The following is a 24,170-nucleotide window of genomic DNA, read 5'->3' on the forward strand; positions in this document are numbered from 1 at the left end:
AGATCTATCCTCTCTGGTATCCTCCAACTCCAGGGTAGATCGGATAACTTTTAACAATTTGTCCGTATCCTCTGCTGGAAATAGGAACTTCCCTTCTTTAGTGTTATCTTCAGAAGAGGAGGAATCATTAGAGTCCTCATTCCCGGAGAGAGATTCACTATCTTCCGATTCTACGTCAGACTCCTGCCTCACCGCTCTTCTCTTCCTACTGGCTTTCAGGGAATTTTTAACTTCTGACATAATAGATTTTAGATCTTTCAGAAGACTCGGGGTCTCCTCAGCCACAGTCTTCTCAATGCACTGCTGACAGAGCTTCTTAGTGTAAGAAGAAGACAGCGAGCACTTGCAGATAGGGCATTCCTTGTTCTTTTTCTTGGCCACCACCTTCTTAGGCACCGTCTAAGAAAAAAAGGAACATACCCAAATCTAAGGAACAGCCTACACCCTTTAAGGACCGAGATTAGGACTCACAATACCGGCGGCATGATCAATATCCACACTTTCAGACCTCCTCTCTTCATCCATAATGAAGGTAAACCTGCACTGATGAAACATTGTCAAAGTTACCTTCTGCCACCAAGTATTCCTCTCACCTGAGAGATACACAGCTTCCTGCAGACCCACCACTCCACAGATAGCACTGGAACAGAACCTGGTCCATTTTCTGGCACTCTGAATTCAGACACCGGTGTCCAAATAACCCAAGCACACTCATACCTGAATCGCTTGTTTTAAAACTGCCGGGATGCCGAACTTCCGGTCACCTGACCAGAAGCGCTCGGCCGTGGAACGCATGGCACTTCCTGCCCGGACGCCACTAACCAGCGTCTACATCCGGTGGCGTCCTGGCTGATCTGCAGCAACTTGGGGCCTTCTGGCCACACTCAATTGGTGCGGTCCTCCTCGCCTGAGGGACCGGCACCTTCTGCCTCCCGGAATCTCCGTCACCGGCATCCTGCCCCCCGACGCCTGTGGGTGAGGAATGATTGGGCAGGTACAACGCGCCGCCGCTAACCCTCCAGCATCTACCGGGACTTCCAGGTCAGGACGACAACTGCAGGCTCCCGTACCAGGACAGGAAACCTCACTGAGCTGGGAGAGCGGCTCCACCTTTTTATGCTGCAGGTTTCCTGTCCTGGGGCGGAGCCATCTCTCTAAGGTGTTGTGGGGGAGGGGAAAAAATTAAAATCCTATTCTTGTCTGTTTTGTGGACAACAATTGTATTGTTACAATGGATGTATAAAATAAAATGCCCCATGGATGCCAGTCATTTTTCATGGGATCCGCATTTTGCACCCTGCAAAATACACATACATCATCTGAATGCTCTTAGTGCTTTTCCAGGATTTAACAATTTTTGACCCATCACTAGGTCATCAATATTTGATCAAAGGGTGCCCGATGGCCCCGCACCGCTACCATTTAGCATTCAGGAGTAGGGACGCACTGGGTATCCACGTATTGATTTTTATGCCTGTTTGGTTCAATACAGAGACTGGCATTTTTCCATACCAAGCTGTGCCATTGCACAGCTTAGTAGAAGTTTTCATTAGAGAACCTGGTGCAAGCACCACCTGGTGCCATCTTCTTGTCAGTAGCTGCATTAGCCGATGAGAGCACTAGGAGGACAGAGCTGTACCGTGTCCTTTCGCTTGCTGTGCTCTGAAATGGAAGCAGGGATGTTTGCATGGGGCTCTGGCCCACGGATGAAATGGGGACTTCTTGCACCAGAGGACAGCTGTGACTGGTGCTAGGGGAGTCCTGCTGGGAGCACCAGTCTTGTGTGGGATGTGCAGCTACATCTTATCTACAGGCATCACGGACAAGGGTCAGCTGCTATGGGGGGGGGGGGGTGTCTCAAGGGTCTTCATGAAGGTCCACACGCTTAGAAGGCTGCAGGAAAGGGGGGCATGATGCAAGCAGCAGGATTAACAGGGTTGTGACAAACTGTCTTTTTCATGCGTGGTATGGAATTGTTCAAGTTGCTCCTACGGAAGTCAACCGACAACCATTTTTTTGGAAAGCAATTTAAAGGATCATGCATGTAGAATCCAAGAACCTTCTAGAAGTGACATCATACACTTTTATTTACATTGACTTGTACAAAAATAAGATAAATGAAGAATATACTCCAGCAAACTGAAAAAAACCCCACACAACATCACAGCCCAGAACAGATCAAGGCACATTACAGATGCATTGGACATTCATGGGTCACATTGTATTTGCTCCAGGAAGAAGGTTGCATGAGGTGCATCTAATGATAAACAGAGCCAACAATTTCATCATTCATTGGAAAAAATAAAAAATTATCTACAGTCATACAGTATAAAAAGCAAAAAATAATTGCACTTCCCAAATGCGTCCTCCCAACATGTACCTATACAGAGATCAAAGACATTCTTATAGCTGAATGGTGGGCAGGAAAGCTTTTCAGTTGGGTCCACACTGGCACCCACATGGTCTACACTTTTAGTGCATTGGAACGGCACATTGGATTAAAGGATGTCAACAACAATGGCTATAGCAAGACTACAACTCCTAGCATGCCCTGACCGCCTGCAGCTGGGAGCAGTAAATGGTTGGAGACTTGTGCCACACCAATGGGCTAAAATAGTGTAGATCCGATCTTTGGGCTAGTGTGAACCAGCTCCATCTATACCAAAAAAAATAATAAGTTTGGGGGTTTTGCCCTAAAAAAATTAAGGGCTCACTACTAACATGCATTGTCTTGTGCTTGAGAAAAGGGAGTCAAACTCCTTGTGCTGAGAGACGAGGTTTCAGGATGTGCCAACTCAGATCTGTTATATAGAAGTACCCTAGTGCCTATTACAGAAAGGCTGTTGGATAGCTTAGCTTGAAGAGGAGTAGAATTTTCTAAAATCAAGAGAGGGACATATTGGGGGGGGGGGGGGGGGGGGGGTATTTCAAAGTTATCACATTGTGCTGTTCTACCTAAAGCAGCACACAGACATTGAGCAGACACAATAATTTTGGTCAGTCTTCTGATAGGACCTCTGTGTAGTAAGCCATGTGTCACGATTTGGCAACTGACACTGACCAATTGCCACCATGTATTTTTACCTAGTGATGTGAAGGTGTGATAGCATTATAGAAACAGATCAGACCTCAAGGTTGTAGGTCTCCAAGCCAGTGCAGCTAATAAACAGACAACCACAGTTTTGGCCGGCCTATTGACCTGGAAATTGCAATGGGTGGTCAGAGCCTTTGTGATAAAAGGAGCTGACCTTACAGCCCAAAACCCCTTTCTATTCCATGGGGGATGAAAGGGAAGGATCAACCATGAAAAAGAGGCCATTTTGGAAGCTCCTAATAAGAACCTTAAATGGTTTTATAGTCCAGAGAGACCAGGGTCTACTTCTCTTGAAGCTGGTATGGTCTAAGCCAAAGCCAAGACTGCCTTGGTCTCCTGACCTGGTTTGGTTCTAGTGATACCACCATGCCTCTGATGATATCACAAGAGTTGTTTTTTTTTTTAATTAAAGAGAAGCTTATATGAGCAACTCATGCTCTTCAAAGATGGCCCCAGCAAAGGATGCATCACTAGGCACCAAAATCTGCATTGGGCAAAGAAAGGAGACTTAAAGGGGTATTCCTATCTTATAAAGTGATGACTTTATGATGAGGGAAGGGTTCAGACCACACCACCAATTATAAACGGATACACATACTAGAGATGTACAGCATGACCACTTTAAGAAAATGAGAAAACCCCTTTAAAGAGTCAGATACTTGAGTTGGGCACATACTAAACAATACTGACAGTAATGGCTACAGTCTAATGGATACATCACCTATTAGTAGGAAATACCATTCACCCACACAGTATACAGATTGGTCACATGGAGCAAGCTGCCTTGGTTAACCAGCTTCCTGCTTCTACCATGATGGACCTTCTCCAACAGAAACCACATCACTTGAGCCAGAACAGTCAAGTGTAATGGGCATCTTCCTTCCAAATGGTGAGCCAGCAGATCTCTGGACTGGACCCAATATCCAAGTCATCTTCATTAGTAGTGCAGAACAGTAGACTGAGGTCCTTACATCTAAAATGTTCATCTCACCAGCTGTTCAAGAACCATCCATCATCTGTAAGTGCTAACGGCGGATGCAGTCATTACCAAGAATGATAACTGCTTTATCAGGGAACAAAACAAAGGACAAAACATTAAAGCTTGGTCACTAATAAAGCTCATGGAGATGACTCTTCAACAGCTTGTTGGGTTCCAGATAAGTCTTTCTAGAGAACGTGGTTTGGTCTTAGTTATCAGCAGCTTCAATTGATTTCCAATATATCAGACTCCAACAATCCAAATTTGGTCTTGTACTTGTCAAAAAGCTTCTGAAGGGAGGTCAGATACATGCCGTGGTAGAGGTCCACGTCCTTCTGGGTTGGATGTTCCATTTTAGGGACTGTGATGGGTTCTCCAACTGGGAGGAGTAGAAACATTTATACATCAATACTTTATCACGTGATAACATAACTTTGGAGAATTGTAAAATGACTGCTTGGTCATCCCTGACAGACAGTCCATCATGATCTAATCTTGAGTGCCAATTGTTCACTAATAGACTAGCAGTTGACATCCCCCCCTTAAAAATTATTCCATCATAAATGTCAGCAGCTCAGCTTTGGTGGAAGTGGGGTAGAGAACAGAGCTTGTTTGTGGTCAGAAGATTACTTTGCACCAACTAATCAAAATATAGTGTAGAAACAATCCCAAATATTGTCCCAGGCAACAGCAAGTCCATATGTAGCTTGGCCTGTCCCTACACGAATTTGCCTTGGACACTGTAGAATTGCTGACCTTTGCTACACTAAAATCCATGAGTTTCCGAACTGTCCTAAACCGAGGTCAGATCTGACATAATATATTACATGCAACATGTAGATACAGGGCATCACTCACCCACAGTGGTGATGGGATTCGGATAGGGCACCAAGCCCCGGCTGTCCGTGGAGAAGAACCCACAACCATGGAAGACACATGGAGCAAATCCAACATATTTCTGGAATTTTCTCTGTAGCCATCGGCCCCAAGAACCTTCTTCAAATACAACTTGCTTGTAAGCCTCATTCTCTCCAAAGGAATAGATTGGGACGAGGTCAGCTCTATACGAAAATTTTATAAATAAAATCAATTGAAAAAGTGTTTACCCCAAGTAGAATTCAATTATAAATATTGTTCTAAAAGCATCTATAGCCGTTAAGTCATTAAAGGGGGCTCTTAGACCTTGATAACATAGTATATGCCAGGGGTGGCCAACCTTAGACAAAGAGCCAGAAAAAATATAAATAAATAATATATAAAATTAAAAAGTATGACTGCCAAGAGCCACAAGCTATACATTTACACAAATGTGTGCACACAACATTATTACTGCAATTGACTTTTCAAACATTAAAAAAGTGTATTTAAACCACCTTTACTACCTGTAATGTAAATGGCTTTAGTGAGACTTCTGGCAATCGTTTTTCACAATGCGTTTCAAATCTGGCTTGTATTCAGTCTGCCCCATGCACAGATATCCCTCTCACCCCCATTCTGAGATCGTGTAGGGGTGAGTTGACATAGCAGAGATGTGAGCATGGGGTGTCTGATTTTAGTTGTATTATGTGGGTCTTATCCAAGCTGGCACCCCACCCAATACAAAAAAAATATATATAAAATTGTACCCCCCCCCCCCCCTCACAGTAGTATTGCCCTTATTGTACAACCTTCAGTTTTGTACAGATGTGTGCCCCCTCACAGTAGTTTTGCCCACTGTGCCCCCTGCATAGTAATAAAGTGCTCTGTGCCCCCTCTGTTTTAAAAACATAACACAGTAACTACTCACCTTGTCCCGTTCCTGAAGCTCAGTCCTCTTACCTGCTGGCACAGTTCGCTCTGCCATGTGTGGGTGGGGCTTATGCAGATTACTGGGGTACAGGCTCCGCCCACACAGGCCGGCAGCGCGATCTGTGCCTGCAGGCTGAATGGTGGTGCGGGGAGAAGTCTTCCTGCTCCACCATGCACAGCGCCGCCAGCCTGAAGAAGGGGGGGGGGGGGGGGGGGGAGCACGGGGAGCTGAGGGGCGAGTGACAGGACCCAGCTCTCCAGCAATGAGCGCTTCCATCTGTATTGACGGAAGCGCTCATTGCTCCTGTGTTCGGGCACCTCCTGAGGGCGGCACCCAGGGCGCAAAGTAGAGGAATAGCTGGCCGGCTCGCGAGCCATGGGTTGGCCACCCCTGGTATATGCCATCAAGTGCCAGTTCCAGAGCCAAGTGAAGCAGAGCACACCGCGCAAGTGAAACCACTGTCCATTCCAGGGGCGTAGCTAAAGGTTCATGGGCCCTGGTGCAAGAGTTCAGCTTGGGCCCCCCTTCCATCATTGCTTTGTGGCCGGGGGCAGGGGAGCACATAGCCTTCCTGCTGCCTGAGGCAAAAATTGAAACTGCACTGCCACCATGCCAAATTCTTGACCTAACTCCTTCCCTCCAGCCAGAGGTGTAACATGACCAGCATGCACCTTCTATAAAACAGGTGTCTTCTCATGTGGTACAAGGGTCTTTGGGGCCCCTCAGGCTCCTGGGCCCGGTAGCGACTGCTACCTCTGCACCCCCTATAGCTACGCCCCTGGTCCATTCACTTCTATGAGAATTCCAAAAAGAGTGCCGGCTCTGCTATTTCTGGCAATCATAACGATGAATGAAGTGGGTGGCTGTGCATGTGGTGTGTGCTCTTCACTTCGGGGGGCCCCAACACACTGGTGGAGTCACCGCAGTATCCAGGGATAAGGCCATTCTGCTTCAGACACAATTCCATCAGCTCTTCTTAAAAGCCACCCAGGAGAACCACAATTGCAAAGCCTGACCTCGATTTCTGAGGCTTCTTGCTTGTAATCCTCACGTCTGGAACCATTTCTCCTAGCCCCAGTCAGTTCCGATAGGGACACCTTTAATGGAATGGCAGAATAGTGTTGCACATGGTACCTTTCCTGTCTGTGGTGTGAACTATTGCACAATCATTCCAATTAATTTGTAAATCAATATCTAAAAACCACAATATGTTCCCTCTGCTGAAACAGAAGTCATTGGAATAATTGTGCAATAGTTCACACACAGGAAAAGTACAGCGTGAACTATATTGACAGCGTATTCTACCAACACTATTCAAATATATCCCGATAGGGGAACTGACTCAGGACATGGTTCCAGATGTGAGGACTACAAGTGAGAAGCCTCAGAAATCAAGTCCAGGCTTTGCAATTGTGGTTATCCTGGGTGGATTTTTAAAGGGGTTGTCCCATGGAAAAAAATAAAAATATTATTCTACAGCTTTCTAACTGGCTTCTGAATCTGAGATGGTCGCACTTTCATCCTTAATACTTAATGTTTCCATCGACTTGGTTTTCAAAATTGAGGGGCACAAAGTTCTCAATAAAACTAATTCTCAGAAGGTAGTGTATCTATTTACCTGCAAAACATGGAACATCCAGTATGTGGGGTGCACGGCCGGTCCATTGAAAATACGTAGGCATCTTTCCAAAGGATAACAAAAGCAATAAAAACCTTAAAACCTCTGCCGTGTCCTACCACATATTGCATGTCTATGACAGGGACACCTCACATTTGGAGGTACGGTACAGGGGGAAAGCGAAAGTTACGATGTCAGAGGGGGAGCTATCCATCGTAAGCTTCTCAGATGCAATACCTGCACACCTAATGGTCTTTATATAAAAGACAAAGAAAAACAATTTTACAGGATAAATTTACGTTAAAATGCATTTCCTTTGTTGTTATTTTTATTTGTCTTTAGGAGAAATCTTTTTGCATTAATTTTATTCCTGATGACAAAGCACAGCCGTTCAGGAGTTAATTTAAATACGGCTACTATCCTAATGGCTGGAGGGAGGTATAAAAGGCAGCATGTCGGCATAGTATCAATAGGCTATGATTAAGTGGGCTCAGGCATCCAGAATGCACAAGTAAGGTGTCTGAATTTTACTTGAAGGGTACCTCCACACTTGTCAGAGGATGCCGGCAGGCAGTTCCATCACCGGGAACGGTCTGCCCGATCCGGACGCAAACTGGATTGCATTTGTCAGATGGGTCCGGATCAGTCTGACAAATGCATTGAAATACCGGATCAGTCTCTCCAGTGTCATCTGGAAAAACTGAGCCGGTATTTAATTTTTTCCACAGGTTGAAAGGTCTGCGCTTGCAGACCGGAAGAACAGATCCGTCAATTTTAATGCTGGATCCGGCACTAATACATTTCAATGGAAATTAATGTTGGATCTGGCATTTTGGCAAGTGTTCAGGATTTTTGGTCTGAGAAAAATGCAGCATGCTGCAGTATTTTCTCCGGCCAAAAAAAACGTCAGAGGGACTGAACTGATGCATCATGAACAGAATAATCTCCATTCAGAATGCATTAGGATAAAACGGATCAGTTTTTTCCGTATTGAGCACCTAGGACGGAACTCAATACCGGAAGAGAAAAAAAGCTAGTGTGAAAGTACCCCAACTACAATAAAGACCCAAAGTTGTTTTGGCTGGAAATTCCTTTGCTTATATTCTTGTACGGAGTAGTATTATAACTACTATAATACTGCCTCCTATGTACAAGAATATAACTACTATAATACTGCCCTCCTATGTACAAGAATATAACTACTATAATACTGCCTCCTATGTACAAGAATATAACTACTATAATACTGCCTCCTATGTACAAGAATATAACTACTATAATACTGCCTCCTATGTACAAGAATATAACTACTATAATACTGCCTCCTATGTACAAGAATAGAACTACTATAATACTGCCTCCTATGTACAAGAATATAACTACTATAATACTGCTCCTAAGTACAAGAATATAACTACTATAATACTGCTCCTATGTACAAGAATATAACTACTATAATACTGCGCCTATGTACAAGAATATAACTACTATAATACTGCGCCTATGTACAAGAATATAACTATTATAATACTGCCTCCTATGTACAAGACTAACTACTATAATACTGCTCCTATGTACAAGAATATAACTACTATAATACTGCTCCTATGTACAAGAATATAACTACTATAATACTGCTCCTATGTACAAGACTATAACTACTATAATACTGCTCCTAAGTACAAGAATAGAACTACTATAATACTGCGCCTATGTACAAGAATATAACTATTATAATACTGCCTCCTATGTACAAGACTATAACTACTATAATACTGCTCCTATGTACAAGAATATAACTACTATAATACTGCTCCTATGTACAAGAATATAACTACTATAATACTGCCTCCTATGTACAAGAATATAACTACTATAATACTGCTCCTATGTACAAGAATATAACTACTATAATACTGCTCCTATGTACAGGAATATAACTACTATAATACTGCTCCTATGTACAAGAATATAACTACTATAATACTGCTCCTATGTACAAGAATATAACTACTATAATACTGCTCCTATGTACAAGAATATAACTACTATAATACTGCCTCCTATGTACAAGAATATAACTACTATAATACTGCTCCTATGTACAAGAATATAACTACTATAATACTGCTCCTATGTACAGGAATATAACTACTATAATACTGCTCCTATGTACAGGAATATAACTATAATACCGCCTCCTATGCACAAGAATATAACTGCTATAATACTGCCTCCTATGTACAATATTATAACTACTATAATACTGCCTCCTATGTACAAGAATATAACTACTATAATACTGCTCCTATGTACAAGAATATAACTACTATAATACTGCTCCTATGTACAAGACTATAACTACTATAATACCGCCTCCTATGTACAAGAATATAACTACTATAATACCGCCTCCTATGTACAAGAATATAACTACTATAATACTGCTCCTATGTACAAGAATATAGCTACTATAATACTGCTCCTATGTACAAGAATATAACTACTATAATACCGCCTCCTATGTACAAGAATATAACTACTATAATACTGCCTCCTATGTACAAGAATATAACTACTATAATACTGCTCCTATGTACAAGAATATAACTACTATAATACTGCTCCTATGTACAGCAATATGACTGCTATATTCTTACCCATGCTGTAATGCAATCTTCACAAATCCTTTCCTCTGTTTTAGGGTTACAGAGTTTTTTCCTGGTTGGCAGTTCAGGGACTCCGCTGCTCCTCCGACCACTATCACTACGGCGTTTCCAGTTCCATTTTTGGAGAGGATGTAGTCTATGGTGTCACGGCTCACAGGGCAGATTCCTGTAAAAACAAAGCAATATTCATCCATTAGGTACAAGCGGTATATTAAAAAAGGGATACACAGGGGCACATGCTGTACCATTAAAAGTTACGTTTAGTTAAGTACCACTGTCCGCAGGCTACATGCCGCAGTCTGGTTAATGCCTATCCACAGGGTCCACCACCAATGAGGCAGGGTGAGGTGATTCCCTCAGGCAGCACCAGGTAGGGGCAAGAGGGGCAATGGGCGCTTCCATCTCTACATATTTAACTGCATCTTTCTACTCGGGACAGCAATATGGTTAAATGCCGCAACAGGGCATGGGAGGGTAGTCTCCCCGGCCCACCGTGTCCTCTAGTAGGTCTTAGGCTACAGGAACTAAGACTATCACAGGCCGGTGTCATCATCATCGCGCTGCCTGAGTCAGGCTGCATAGAGCTCAGGGCACAGACTAGATGAGGTCCGTGTCTTGCACCGCATCGCCGACAGCAGAATGGCGGTATTAGTTCATTATTTTTATTTGGCAGCATGGTATTCAGCCACAATGGGGTGGGGGTCATTATTTTGTAACTGGAGAAAGCACTATGGGGACATTACAGCTGTAGAAAGGAGCATTTTTTGTACTGGCACACACATTCTTAGAGGGTCACAATGGGGACATTTGTTCTACAGGTTTTTTTTGTACTGGAACATGTTATAAGGGAGCATTTTTTGTATTGACACTAAGGGATCTCTTGGCACCCTGACTGGGTACCTCTGTTGATTGATGCTCCTTGTGCTTCCTGAGGGCTCCAAGCACTCTGCAAGCATTGCCGACGCCACGAACGGCCGCAGCTTTGTTGGAATCTCGCTGTCATCTACCCACCCTGGACCTACAACAAGGCTTCCAGTGGGTCAACCTCTCTTAAAAGAGCTCAGGGATTACAGCCAGGGGAGTATACAGCGTATAGCATTCCCCAGCGTAGATGCAGCCTTTTCCCCCACACACATGAGACGAGGCTCTATGTTGAGAGTAAAACAGGAACTCTTAATGGGGCTTAGTGTCAGCCTTTTATGCAGGTCTTCCAGGAAGAGACACTCCCCTGGGGACCTTGTGGAAGATGGAGACAGTTTTTACATTAGCCAATCACATGCATTTACAGAATGGAAACACTCCCAGCAATTGTACACAACCCCCGCTCTGCCTGTGATACAATTAACAAAAACACAATGGGCTAACTTAATCACTCACAGGCAGAAAACACACATTTTTCCCAAAAACACTCCAAAGTCCCACATATTCCCATAAATTATACATCCCTGGATAGCCCTGATCTGGGCGAACAACATATCCAGAAATCACCCAGATCTGAGCAGGGGTTCCCAGATTCCATGGAAGTCACCTTTGACCGACCGCAAGCATGGCTTTCCTGCCCAAAACAGTTCCACAGATTTGGGCTACATGCACACGAACGTTTGTTTCCGTTTTGCGGACCCATTCATTTCAATGGGACCGCAAAAAAAAAATGCGGACAGCACACCGTATGCCATCTGCATCAGTATGTCCGTTCCGTAGCCCGAAAAAAAATTAAGTAAAACACGTATGGCATACAGATGTCGTTTTTTGCGGATTCACAATTTGTGGACCGCAAAACCCATACGGTCGTGTGCATGTAGCCTTAGGCTGTGTGGCCGGTCTACCTTCTCCTTCAAAGTTCCAGTATATGGGCCATAATCCTGAGGCAAGAGGCCCCTCCAAAATTATTTTACTGGCAAACAAGTTTTTTTTTTTGTACAGGCCCACATTATAGGGGGAATAACTACTTCTAAGGGGCAAAATGAGGGACATTTTTATTATTGGGTGCACTGTTACCACATAGTGGACTATGGCAGAGAATTACTATTGGCAGGACTGTTACATTGGGGGGCACCCTGGCACAGTATCAGCTTAACAATTTTTTGGGGAGGACACTTTACGGCACTACAAGTGTCAGGGACACTAATCGCTGGGCACCGTGTGCCAATTATTATTGAAGGGGGCACCATCTGTGGGGTAGTATTTTCAGGGGGATATCCGTTTCTGCAGTATAGCATTGGGAAGCACAGTGAACTCCGTATTAGAGGTGGCAGGATGGGGGTCTGGAGGAGGATGGAAAAGTAGTTCAATAAGACGTCTGTGCGCCAAACTCTGCAGAGACGGGATCTTGTTCTATTTTTTTTACGGTGTGGACGGATCACAGACCCATTCAAGTTGAATGGGTCTGGATCTGTCATGGCTGATTTTTACAGAGAATAATATTTTCTTTGTCCAGCAGGGGGCAGCAGCCATCAGTTCTGCAGCCTTTGGCTACTTTCACACTCGCGTTTTGGCTTTCCGCTGGCGAGATCCGTTCAGGGCTCTCACAAGCAGTCCAAAACTGATCAGTTTTGCCCTAATCCATTCCGAATGGAAAAGGATCCGCTCAGAATGCATCAGTTTCCCTCCGATCAGTCACCATTCCACTCCGGAGGCCGCCTGCAGCGTTTTGCTGTCTGACAAAACGGAGCCAAACGGATCCACAATGTAAGTCAATGGGGACGGATCCGTTTTCTGACAATAGAAAACGGATCTGTCCCCAATTGAGTTCATTACAGAGCAGTCTTGTCTATATAAGACACAATACAACCGGATCCGTTCATGACAGATGCATGCGGTTATATTATTGTAATGGAAGCGTTTTTGCAGATCATGACGGATCTGCAAAAACCGCTAGTGTGAAAGTAGCCTTCGATTAACAGAATTGCTGGAATTAATTTGTGGATTACTATGGTGTAATTTACAGGCCCAGTACCCCCCCCCCCCCCCCCCCCCCCCCCCCCATTATCCCCTCATTCAGATTGACTTAAATTTCCCAACTCTGAATGGCCAGCCTGCGTGTTGTGGTCAATCTGGGTTCTGTTCTAAGGATTGTGACCAATCGTTTCATGACCTTGGATCTGTCAGTCATCAACCAGAAGAAAACAACAAAGTCTGGCATGACTCCACAGAAACATTGGAACGGAGCCACAGCTAGAAGACCGCTCGGCTATTTCAGTCCGACATGTTAAACACTATTTCCATGATCAGACCAGTGGCCGGCCAGAGGACACAGGAAGCGCCAAGGTCATGCGCCGAGGAACTCTATTCAACAACGTGCCAATAAGAAAATCCCTCCAACAGCTCCAAATCTCCTAGTTAAAGTGAGAAGCCTAGTCCAAAAAAAAAAAAAAAGAAAAAGAAAGGGAACAGCGCCCCCTCTTGTCCCTGGTTTTGCAGCACAAGTGAATTGCAATGAGCTGCAATACCACACACGGCCACTGACCAAAGTGGCGCTGTTTCTGCAAAACAAGGTTCTAATTCCCAGGAACCATCTGTTGAAGAGCAGTAACATTTAAAGGGGTTGTCCAGTTTAAAACACACTTTTATTGGAAGGTTCCTTAGACGTGCCATTCCCCCCCCCCCCCCCCCCAGAAAGCTAGATGGCAGCCCTGGCTTCAGCTGCAATGGCAGCCATATTGGTTTCACCCAGCTTGCCCAGAAACCGTTAAATAAAGCTTGACAGAAAAGGATTAGAGAAACATGGATGCTCTTCCAGAAACAGCACAACAGCTGTCCACAGGCAGTGTCTGGTACTGCAGTTTAGCTCCACTGTACTGAATGGAGCAGAGCTGCAGGGGGATGTGGCGCCATTCCTGGTAGAAAGCAGCCATGTTTTTGTAATCCGAAACAAGCCCTGTAAGGATTAAAGGGGCTGCCCTACGACCAACATTAATCACCTGTCCACAAGCTAAGGCAATAAATGTGATCAGCGGGGGTCCAACTACTGGGACTACCCCCAACCAGTCACTAAAATGGAAGCCCAAGTCCCATTCCACAGGTAAACTGAACTACTCCACTCATCTATGGGACTGGCCATTAAGTCTCAGGACCATCTTCTACTGATCAGTGGAAGTTTGGGTTCTAGAGGGAAAGATCTTTAAAGTGGTCGTCTTCTTTGGACAATGCTTTGTGTTAAAAGGGATTCCCTAAAATAGGGAGTCCTTCTGCTGTGAAGCTAAACAATCAGCTTTAGGCCTCATGCACACAACCGTCATGTGCATCAGTGGCCGTTGTGCTGTTTTTTTTTCGCTGACCCATTGACTTTCAATGGGTCCGTGAAAAAAAAAAAAAAATATATAAAAATGCACCGTTGTTCATCCGCATCCGTGATCAGTCTTTCCTGTCTGTCAAAAAAATAAGACCTGTCCTATTTTTTTGACGGACAACGGTTCACGGACCCATTCAAGTCAATGGGTCCGTGAAAGAACACGGATGCACACAAGATTGGCATCCGCGTCCGTGATCCGTGGCCGTAGGTTACTTTCATACAGACGGATCCGAAGATCCGTCTGCATAAAAGCTTTTTCAGAGACGAGTTTTCACTTCGTGAAAACTCAAATCCGACAGTATATTCTAACACAGAGGGGTTCCCATAGTGATGGGGACGCTTCTAGTTATAATATACTACGAACTGTGTACATGACTGCCCCCTGCTGCCTGGCAGCACCTGATCTCTTACAGGGGGCTGTGATCCGCACAATTAACCCCTCAGGTGCTGCACCTGAGGGGTTAATTGTGCATATCATAGCCCCCTATAAGAGATAAGGGGCTGCCAGGCAGCAGACCCCCCTCCCTCCCCAGTTTGAATATCATTGGTGGCCAGTGTGCGCCCCCCCCCCCCCCCTCTATTGTATTAATATCATTGGTGGCCAGTGTGCGGACTCCCCTCCCCGATCATTGGTGGCAGCGGAGATTCCGATCGGAGTCCCAGTTTAATCGCTCTGGGGCTCCGATCAGTAACCATGGCAACCAGGACGCTACTGCAGGACTGGTTGCCATGGTTACTTAGCAATATTACAATATTAGAAGCATCATACTTACCTGCTGGCTGCTGCGCTGGCTGTGTCCGGCCGGGAGCTCCTCCTACTGGTAAGTGACAGGTCTGTGCGGCGCATTGCTTAATGATCTGTCACTTACCAGTAGGAGGAGCTCCCGGCCGGACACAGACAGAGCAGCAGGTAAGTATGATGCTTCTAATATTGTAATATTGCTAAGTAACCATGGCAACCAGGCCTGCAGTAGCGTCCTGGTTGCCATGGTTACTGATCGGAGCCCCAGAGCGATTAAACTGGGACTCCGATCGGAATCTCCGCTGCCACCAATGATCGGGGAGGGGAGTCCGCACACTGGCCACCAATGATATTAATACAATAGAGGGGGGGGGGGGGCGCACACTGGCCACCAATGATATTCAAACTGGGGAGGGAGGGGGGTCTGCTGCCTGGCAGCCCCTTATCTCTTATAGGGGGCTATGATATGCACAATTAACCCCTCAGGTGCAGCACCTGAGGGGTTAATTGTGCGGATCACAGCCCCCTGTAAGAGATCAGGTGCTGCCAGGCAGCACGGGGCAGTCATGTACAAACTGGGACTCAGATCGTAATCTCCGCTGCAACCAATGATCGGGGAGGGGAGTCCGCACACTGGCCACCACTGATATTCAAACTGGGGAGGGAGGGGGGGGGGGGGGGTCTGCCCCCTGCTGCCTGGCAGCCCCTGATCTCTTACAGGGGCTATAATACGCACAATTAACCCCTTCAGGTGCGGCACCTGAAGGGTTAATTGTGCTGATCACAGCCCCCTGTAAAAGATCGGGTGCTGCCAGGCAGCACGGGGCAGTCATGTACACAGTTCGTAGTATATTCTAACTAGAAGCGTCCCCATCACTGTGGGAACACCTCTGTGTTAGAATATACTGTCGGATCTGAGTTTCACGATGTAACTCAAATCCGATGGTATATTCTAACAGAGGCGTTCCCATGGTGATGGGGACGCTTCAAGTTAAAATATACCATCGGATTGTAGAAAACTCCGATCCTATGGTATATTAACTCCTGACTTTACATTGAAAGTCAATGGGGGACGGATCCGTTTGAAATTGCACCATATTGTGTCAACGTCAAACAGATCCGTCCCCATTGACTTGCACGGCCAGGCGGACACCAAAACCACTTTTTTTTCATGTCCGTGGATCCTCCAAAAATCAAGGAAGACCCACGGACGAAAAAACGGTCACGGAAAAACGGAACCCGTTTTTGCAGACTGCAAAAAAAAAACGGTCGTGTGCATGAGGCCTTAATCTGTAGGGCATCTTGTAAGAAGTGATCAATTCCTCTACAGCACACCCACAGGAGAAACGAGGCATTACACCATGCACACTGAAACCAATTGGATAGTCAGTGTGTCAAGTCCTCCAGGGAGAAAAGCGTGAAGATAGTTGGTTTGGGTGGGTTCAACAATTTGAGAGCTTCAGCTTTCATCTCGTTCCTCAATAGAGGATTTAACCCAGACAGGCATCTAATGAATGGACCAATGTAGTGTTTGGGTGCCATGACGTAGAGGACCATGGAGGGGCACCAGATAACCCACATTCTCCATTGATTCCAGTGGTGGACAATCACACAGAATACAATTCCCAATGACACAAAGATGTTGCCATTCACCCAAGGAGCAAGAACTTACCTCCAGACATTAGGTAGTCCCTTAGAACCGGCATTCTGAAGTTTCCAGCCAACGTGGCCAGGTATGGCTTAATACCGGGGAACTTCTTGGAGACACCGGTGGCTTCGGTACCGAAGTTACAGAAGGCGCCCAGACCCATGATACCGTGGGGGTGGTAGCCGAAGATGTAGTTGCGACTGGGAAGCAGGTTGTGGGTTTTGACCAGCTGGAAGACACATGCAAGAAGCTCAGCTATCAGATCTACAAGTCTGCAGGTTCTTGGCAGCAGGTAGCACCTCAGGCTCGATGCCTACTGACAAGGGCACATGAAGGCAGCCTCAAGACTGTGCATCTGTCGAGTCCTCTAAACACTGTGACAAAGGTCAACGCTGGAACAGTCTCAGATAAGACGACTACTCCACAGTCAAAGTCCATATAAACAAAGTCTCAAAGTCACCTTATTCAATAATGGGTCCGCAAATTGCGGAACGGATGCAGACCCATTCATTTTCTACGGGGCAGGAATGGATGCCGACAGCACACCGTGTGCTATCCGCATTTCAAGAGCACGCCGCCGATCTTCTGGTCCGCGGCTCCAGAAAATTAAAAAAAAAAAAAAATTAGAACAGGTCCTATTCTTGTCCACAATTATGGACAATAGGCATTTCCATGGGGGTGCATTGAGGATCTGCAATGCACTATGGACGTGAGAATGGACCCACAAGAGCCCGGGCAGAGGAGTCTCAGCCTTAGACCACGATCCCACCTGAACTTAGCCTTCATCTTTCAAGATGTCAAGTACTGATACCACCAGTTCAACCAAACCACCTCAGCTACATCTGCAAAGCTACTAGTTTTAGGACAGACTAGGTTTGGCGTACACTTCCTGCTCAATTACACCGGCTGAAAAACAAGAGTGACCACATACAAAGTCCATGGAGAGATAAGTCATGGACGGGGGGGGCGGACAAAGGCGTCATGACTCACTCTTATCGGGAAGTAGTCCCTGAAGTAGCGCCACACAGCCCAGTTCCTCACCCATGTGGATCGTCTGCCACCTGAAAGGGTTAAAGCAAGTTAAATATAAGATGGTCACTTCGGCGGAGAAAACTGGTGTAAAGTACAACTGGCTCAGTTGTCCATAGGAACCAATCAGATTCCACCTTTCATTTTTCAGAGCTCCTTTGGAAAATGTCAAGTGGCAGCTGATTGGCTACTATGGGCAGTTTTAGGTGCAGTCCTCTGCTAAACCGAGAGGGAGTGAGCATGGGGTATATGGTGCAGAACACGAGGAGGATAGCAAGTCAACATTTTCAAGACCACCACTTGCAGTTACTGAATGGGAACTTTTATAGCTTCCATCGAGAAGTAAGCAAAGTCCAACTGCAACAGGTGCAGGACTGGATACAATGTAGCAGTCATTTCATAATGAACCTGTTACAGCTGGACACTTGTCAGCTTTCATAGTCTTCACTCACTAACAGCAAGCAGAGATTTTGAGGGGAAGAAAGTCATGAATTTAAAGAATTAGAAAGCTACAGAAATTCATAAGTAGGATGTGTTAGAAGACAGTCAGTCTTACAGACTAGTGAGTGCAGCTCTGGAGTATAATACAGGATGTAACTCGGGATAAGTACAGGATAAGTAATGTATGTACACAGTGACTGCACCAGCAGAATAGCGAGTGCAGCTCTGGAGTATAATACAGGATGTAACTAAGGATCAGTACAGGATAAGTAATGTATGTACACAGTGACTGCACCAGCAGAATAGCGAGTGCAGCTCTGGAGTATAATACAGGATGTAACTCGGGATCAGTACAGGATAAGTAATGTATGTACACAGTGACTGCACCAGCAGAATAGCGAGTGCAGCTCTGGAGTATAATACAGGATGTAACTCAGGATCAGTACAGGATAAGTAATGTAATGTATGTACAGTGAAGTGCAGCTCTGGAGTACAATACAGGATGTATCTCAGGATCAGTAATGTATGTACACAGTGACTGCAGCTCTGGAGTATTATACAGGATGAGTAATGTAATGTATGTACATAGTGACTGCACCAGCAGAACAGTGAGTGCAGCTCTGGAGTACAATACAGGATGTATATGTTGTACCTACCAGTGAGGCAAAGTTGATGCCTAGTGTGTGACCCTTGGTGGAAGGAAGCCTGGAAATTGACCACTTCCCCATTTGTGAGATACTGTCAGTGACTACCACTAGGGGGAGCTCACTGCATGCAGATTGCTACAGCTCCCATTGAGTTCAGTGCTTGCAGCATGAATCCATATGCATTGAACTCCCCCTAGTGGTGGCTGCCAGCAGTCAATTCTCTAACTTATCTCCCATATATACAGACAGTGAATATCTTTATGCACCATTTTGCTGCTGTTGGGAACGAGACCTAAATCTCACCTTTATTGGGTGTATTCCAGTCAAACACGAGCCAGGCCAGATATAACGCAGCGATGAGCCAGCAGTCCGTGCAGAAGAGGTAGAGGAGGATCGCGGTGCAGGCCACCCCTGTTATACAGAAATAACGTTATAAGGGGGCAGTGCTCAGACTATTCGGCATCTGCCATAATGAGAGTCACTGGTGCAACATCTTACCCATTGCTAGGAAGGAGATGACCCATTGTAACACGGAGATGATCTGAAGATGTCTTTCCACTCGAGACTTGGAAAGCCAAGGGATGGAGGGCAGATCCTGCACGGTGGAGAGGAGGCTGGATCCAGTCCCTGTAGAGACACAAGACCCTCATTACTCTATACAAGTACCCCAAACCCCCAGCTACCACTAAACACTGTTCAGTCACCCTCCATGATTTAGATGAGGACAGGCCCCTTAGGTTCTCAAGGGTTTTCCAGCTTCTTATAATGCACTGCAGTCCTCTCTATGCAGAAACTGAACTTCATAACTAACCAGGAATCTGAATGCAGCTTTGGATGTGACTGGAGAAAAATCTAGCTTCTAGAGTAGATATGCAAAGCATTTCCAGAAGTTACAAGGGGCCCCAAACTGAAGACCAATAAGAATCTGGTTTTGTTACAGGTGACCATGAATGGAGACAAGGACCCCCCCCCCCCCCCACACACATTTCCTATGCATGGTATGTTTTGCCCATGTCCCTGCAGAGGCCGGCAGTACCAGGAGGAGTTAACTGGGGACATGGCTCCTTTAACAAAAGCTCTAGACTTGACACATTGGACTCTGCCTCCACAAACCTTCCTGATCTGCTTATCCGCTGCATATTTCAGCAGGACCATTTCACTGCCAAGGCCAGGACCGATCCCTCCACTTCAGCCATAATCTAAGTAACCAATGTGCTCAGGTACCAGCCCAAACTATGGAAATCCATACTATGTCCCAGCCTGTGATCTTAAAGGGGATGTTCCTTTTTAACATGACATTTTTAGGTCAAAAATTCTCTTCTGGTTAATTTTATAAGTGTATCTATATAGCATTAAGAAACCCTTATTTCCTGCTACATAGCACCAAATCCCCTCCATAGACAAATACAGTAAAATTCTGCTTCCCTACAGCCACCACTAGAGGGAGCTTACTGCATGCAGATTGTACAGATTATGAAAGAGCCTGGATTCTCAGAAGAAAATACCTTTAAAAAAATTCTAGTGGAATGGATGGTCCACGATAATTCCAATAGTGAAGAGGTTCCTGTAACATCACAGGACCATGAAGAGCCAGATTAGAACAGCATGTCTGTCCCAGAGATCAGTATAGCTAGAGGTCTGGTGGGTCCCGGACTATTCCTTGGCCAGGCCATTTAGACACAGGGCCAAGCAGCCAACCACAGGAAAACCTAGCTAACGTTCCACCTGCTGATGGGAAGAATGGGAACAGCGGAGCTAGATCCGATAGTGAGTATATTATGGCATTTACCCGCCCAGGAAAGGGGATTCCTGCTAGATCGATGGGAGTCCAGTCATTGGGACCCCAACCTATCCCAAGAGTAGAATTCCCAAGTCCATTGTTTGAATGGAGTAATGGTCGAGCATGCTCCCTGCTGCTCCATTTATTCTCTGTTGGATCAGGTCGTCCCATAGAGAATGAATGGAGCGACAGTGCACATGCCATGTGGACAAGGGAACGGGACCCCTATTCTCAAGGCTTGTAAGGGTCCCACTGATCTAACAGGGAAACCCTTTACTGCTGATAGGGGATACTTTTCTAACTGGAAAGCTTTCTATGCATTACACTTCCAGAACAGCTGCCTAAACATCATAAAATAGATCTATGGAGCTTAGGGCTCCTGCACACGGCCGTTGCCCAGCCGTGACCGTATTGTGGCCCACAAACAGCCGGTTTAATGATCAACATTTTAATGTGTCTGCAATCCGGAAGTTCGGTGCGGAACCACCACGGAGCGCTTCCGTGGGGTTTCTGTCAGTGCCTCCGCACAGAAAAATTAAAAAAAAAATATAGAACATGCTCCATTTTGCAGTGAGGACCACGGACCCAGTCAAGTTTAGTGGGTCTGGATCCGTCTGTGGAATCCGCACAGATGTTGCCTGCACATCGCTGTCTCCAATGCACGGAACAGGCGACCAACGGCTGTGTGCATGAGCCCTTAAGGTGAACTGCAAGATACAAAAATCCTAAAGTCTATTTTGTATTTTTAGGGAATTTGTTAAAGCCCCAGAAATAAACAAAGTTATCAAATATAAAAATAAACACACAGCAAAGACACACAATGCTGCTCCGCTCCCCCCCAACAATGAGATCGGATCCATGAAACTTAGAATAATGGACACCAGTCCTACAGCAGAACAGGCACCAGGTAACCGAGCAGCCGCTGATTATTTCATGAGGATGTAACCAGGTGAAAACATCTATAGTGTCAGGTGCTGGAGACAACAAGATCATGTGCAGCAGACCTCACGGGAGCAAAGAGGGAATACATGGAGACAACCACATAGAAATTATAGTACAAAACAGAATTTCAAATGTATTATATCCCAGAGCTGCACTCACTATTCTGCTGGTGCAGTCATTGTGTACATACATTACTTATCCTGTATTATACTCCAGAGCTGCACTCACTATTCTGCTGGTGCAGTCACTGTGTACATACATTACATTACTTATCCTGTACTGATCCTGAGTTACATCCTGTATTATACTCCAGAGCTGCATTCACTATTCTGCTGGTGCAGTCATTGTGTATATACATTACTTACCCTGTATTATACGCCAGAGCTGCACTCACTATTCTGCTACTTGTTACTGAAAGGAGTCAGCAGTAGTGTTGAGCGAACTTCTGTTTTAAGTTCGGCGTCTAAAGTTCGGCTTCCGGTTAGCGGAGAATCCCGATATGGATTCGGAATTCCGTTGTGGTCCGTGGTAGCGGAATCAATAATGGCCGATTATTGATTCCGCTACCACGGACCACAACGGAATTCGGAATCCATATCGGGATTCTCCGCTAACCGGAAGCCGAACTTTAGACGCCGAACTTCAAACAGAAGTTCGCTCAACACTAGTCAGCAGGCTTGAGGGCAGACAGTCCCCTAACCAAACCCTGCCATTTCTTATTTCATGTAAATTGAGTATTGTACAATAAAACATTCTAGGTTTCATTTCCTCACTAGTGGCAACAACCCTGCTTGCTGTCCTAGCTTACATCCAGACGCAAAAAAAAAAAAAAAAAACAATACACAGCTGACTTTGTTACAATGTATCAGTACTAGTAAAACATCCTCTAGAGTGCTACATATGTAACAGCATTCAGCTATGAGGGTTATTGGGTCAGGATGGGTTTTCAGCCCCAGGAGATGCTCCTAGTCACTGACAGCAAGCAGAAATCTTGAACATGTTGAGGAACTGAAAGGCAAAGTGAGTTAGAGAGTTGTGGAGCTTTAGACGCTAATGAACGGAGCCCTATAAGCATGTTGGGGACCATTAGATTATACTGTATTATGTGATCTGATCCAGAGCTGGATACATTGTTACAGGCATCTTACATTGTAGCACAAAGTGTCTCCAACCCCTTCCACTGGCACCTTGGCTGCACCTGCCATATATGCATCCTACAACCACCATCTCCAACCTGTGATGAAACTACAACTCCCAGCATCACCAGACAGCAGCACGCCTAAATTTGTACTTCCACCAGGTCTAGAGAGCCACAGGCTGAAGACTAATGCGAGAACAAGGTATATACCCCCAATGTGCGCAGTCTGTTCATCCCTTTATAAGCAGATGTAGCAGAGCAGAGTTAAATGGCCTCAACCAGAACAATGTACTTTTACCCAGAACTGCAGGTGTCAGCAATGCATTTCCCATGTCAAACCAGCTCTGCTACATGTGCATTATATAGACTAGTAGCTCAGAATTGCACCAATATCCATTTACAATTACTGCCAGAACATGTTGGGTGTAGTAGTTTCTGGGCAGTCAGGTTGCAGGCTACAACAACATAGCAGAGTTAGTTATAAAGCCATGAAGTATTTTACACAGGACTGCAGGTTTCTGTATCCCCCCCTCTATGAAGGCAAAATAAATGCATGACAAAACCAGCTCTGCTACATCCAAGCATAGACTAGCAGCTCAATAGAAGTGCCTACACAAAAGAGCTGCACCTAAAGACAACAAACCCCCATGACTCCATAGCACAGGTCACCAGTCATGTACTTTACATGCATTGCCCATACCCCTTAGATTGTAAGCTCTGCAGACTAGCCACTAACCTCAGGCCTATTCTCCAGCACTAGAACATACTACTAACCACTAACATCCATGCTGACGATTAGATCATAGAAAGCCATTCTCACCCCCACTGGTAGATGGCCTTCATCGGCAGCACCTGCCCCAATGACTAATTAGCAGCTCAGTACTAATTGCAAATGAACCCATAGAATCCAATGCAGCCTGACAACAGAGGGAGCAGCCAGCATGGCAGTGCCAGGTGCCCGCAGCCCGTGCTCACCCCGCAGCAGACCGGAGTAGGCAGCGATGAGCGTCTTCATGATGCAGCCCTTAGTACGGCACACCCCCGCACACTGCAAGGTACTGGCGGCAGAGAGCACAGCATTATATAGAGAGAGATGGAGGAGGACGCAACCAAGTGGCGGCGCCGGGGGGAGGAGTAACAGCTGGTATTACCTATGGCTGCAGAGGTGTCATCATACACATGTACACAGAGGGAGATCAGTGTGGGCACCGGGCACAGTGATGGGGACCATGCCCTGCTCTGTGCAGTACTTTAGGGGATTGCCCCTGTACACAGTACAAAGTGCGATTAGCCATATAGTATATAGAACAATCTGGAAACTACAGACCCCCCACCCCATAACAATGACATCCACAGATCCCCC

The 24,170-nt window shown here is 45.6% G+C and overlaps 1 protein-coding gene across 1 annotated transcript; it reads right to left on the reverse strand.

The window, feature by feature from the left end:
* Positions 1-2,069: 2,069 nt before the first annotated feature.
* On the reverse strand, positions 2,070-23,866 carry LOC120996510 (diacylglycerol O-acyltransferase 2). The gene is made up of 8 exons (XM_040426449.1): positions 23,783-23,866; positions 19,446-19,574; positions 19,251-19,358; positions 17,821-17,891; positions 16,855-17,059; positions 10,141-10,315; positions 4,932-5,134; positions 2,070-4,452 (listed from the first exon to the last, which is right to left on the reverse strand). The coding sequence occupies exons 1-8, from the start codon at positions 23,820-23,822 to the stop codon at positions 4,298-4,300; spliced, it is 1,086 nt and encodes a 361-aa protein (XP_040282383.1). The 5' UTR covers positions 23,823-23,866; the 3' UTR covers positions 2,070-4,297.
* Positions 23,867-24,170: the final 304 nt, after the last annotated feature.

This window comes from Bufo bufo, chromosome 3 (genome assembly GCF_905171765.1).
Source record: "Bufo bufo chromosome 3, aBufBuf1.1, whole genome shotgun sequence".
In the NCBI taxonomy this organism is placed as follows: domain Eukaryota; kingdom Metazoa; phylum Chordata; class Amphibia; order Anura; family Bufonidae; genus Bufo; species Bufo bufo.

Bases quoted from the DNA above. Each gene is read 5' to 3' on its own strand.
- LOC120996510 (XM_040426449.1), bottom strand. From the start codon at position 23,822: ATGAAGACGCTCATCGCTGCCTACTCCGGTCTGCTGCGGG. The intron at 19,575-23,782 runs GTGAGCACGGGC...GTGTCTCTACAG, and splicing joins CTACTCCGGTCTGCTGCGGG to GGACTGGATCCAGCCTCCTC. The intron at 4,453-4,931 runs GTGAGTGATGCC...TACTCCTCCCAG, and splicing joins GAATCCCATCACCACTGTGG to TTGGAGAACCCATCACAGTC.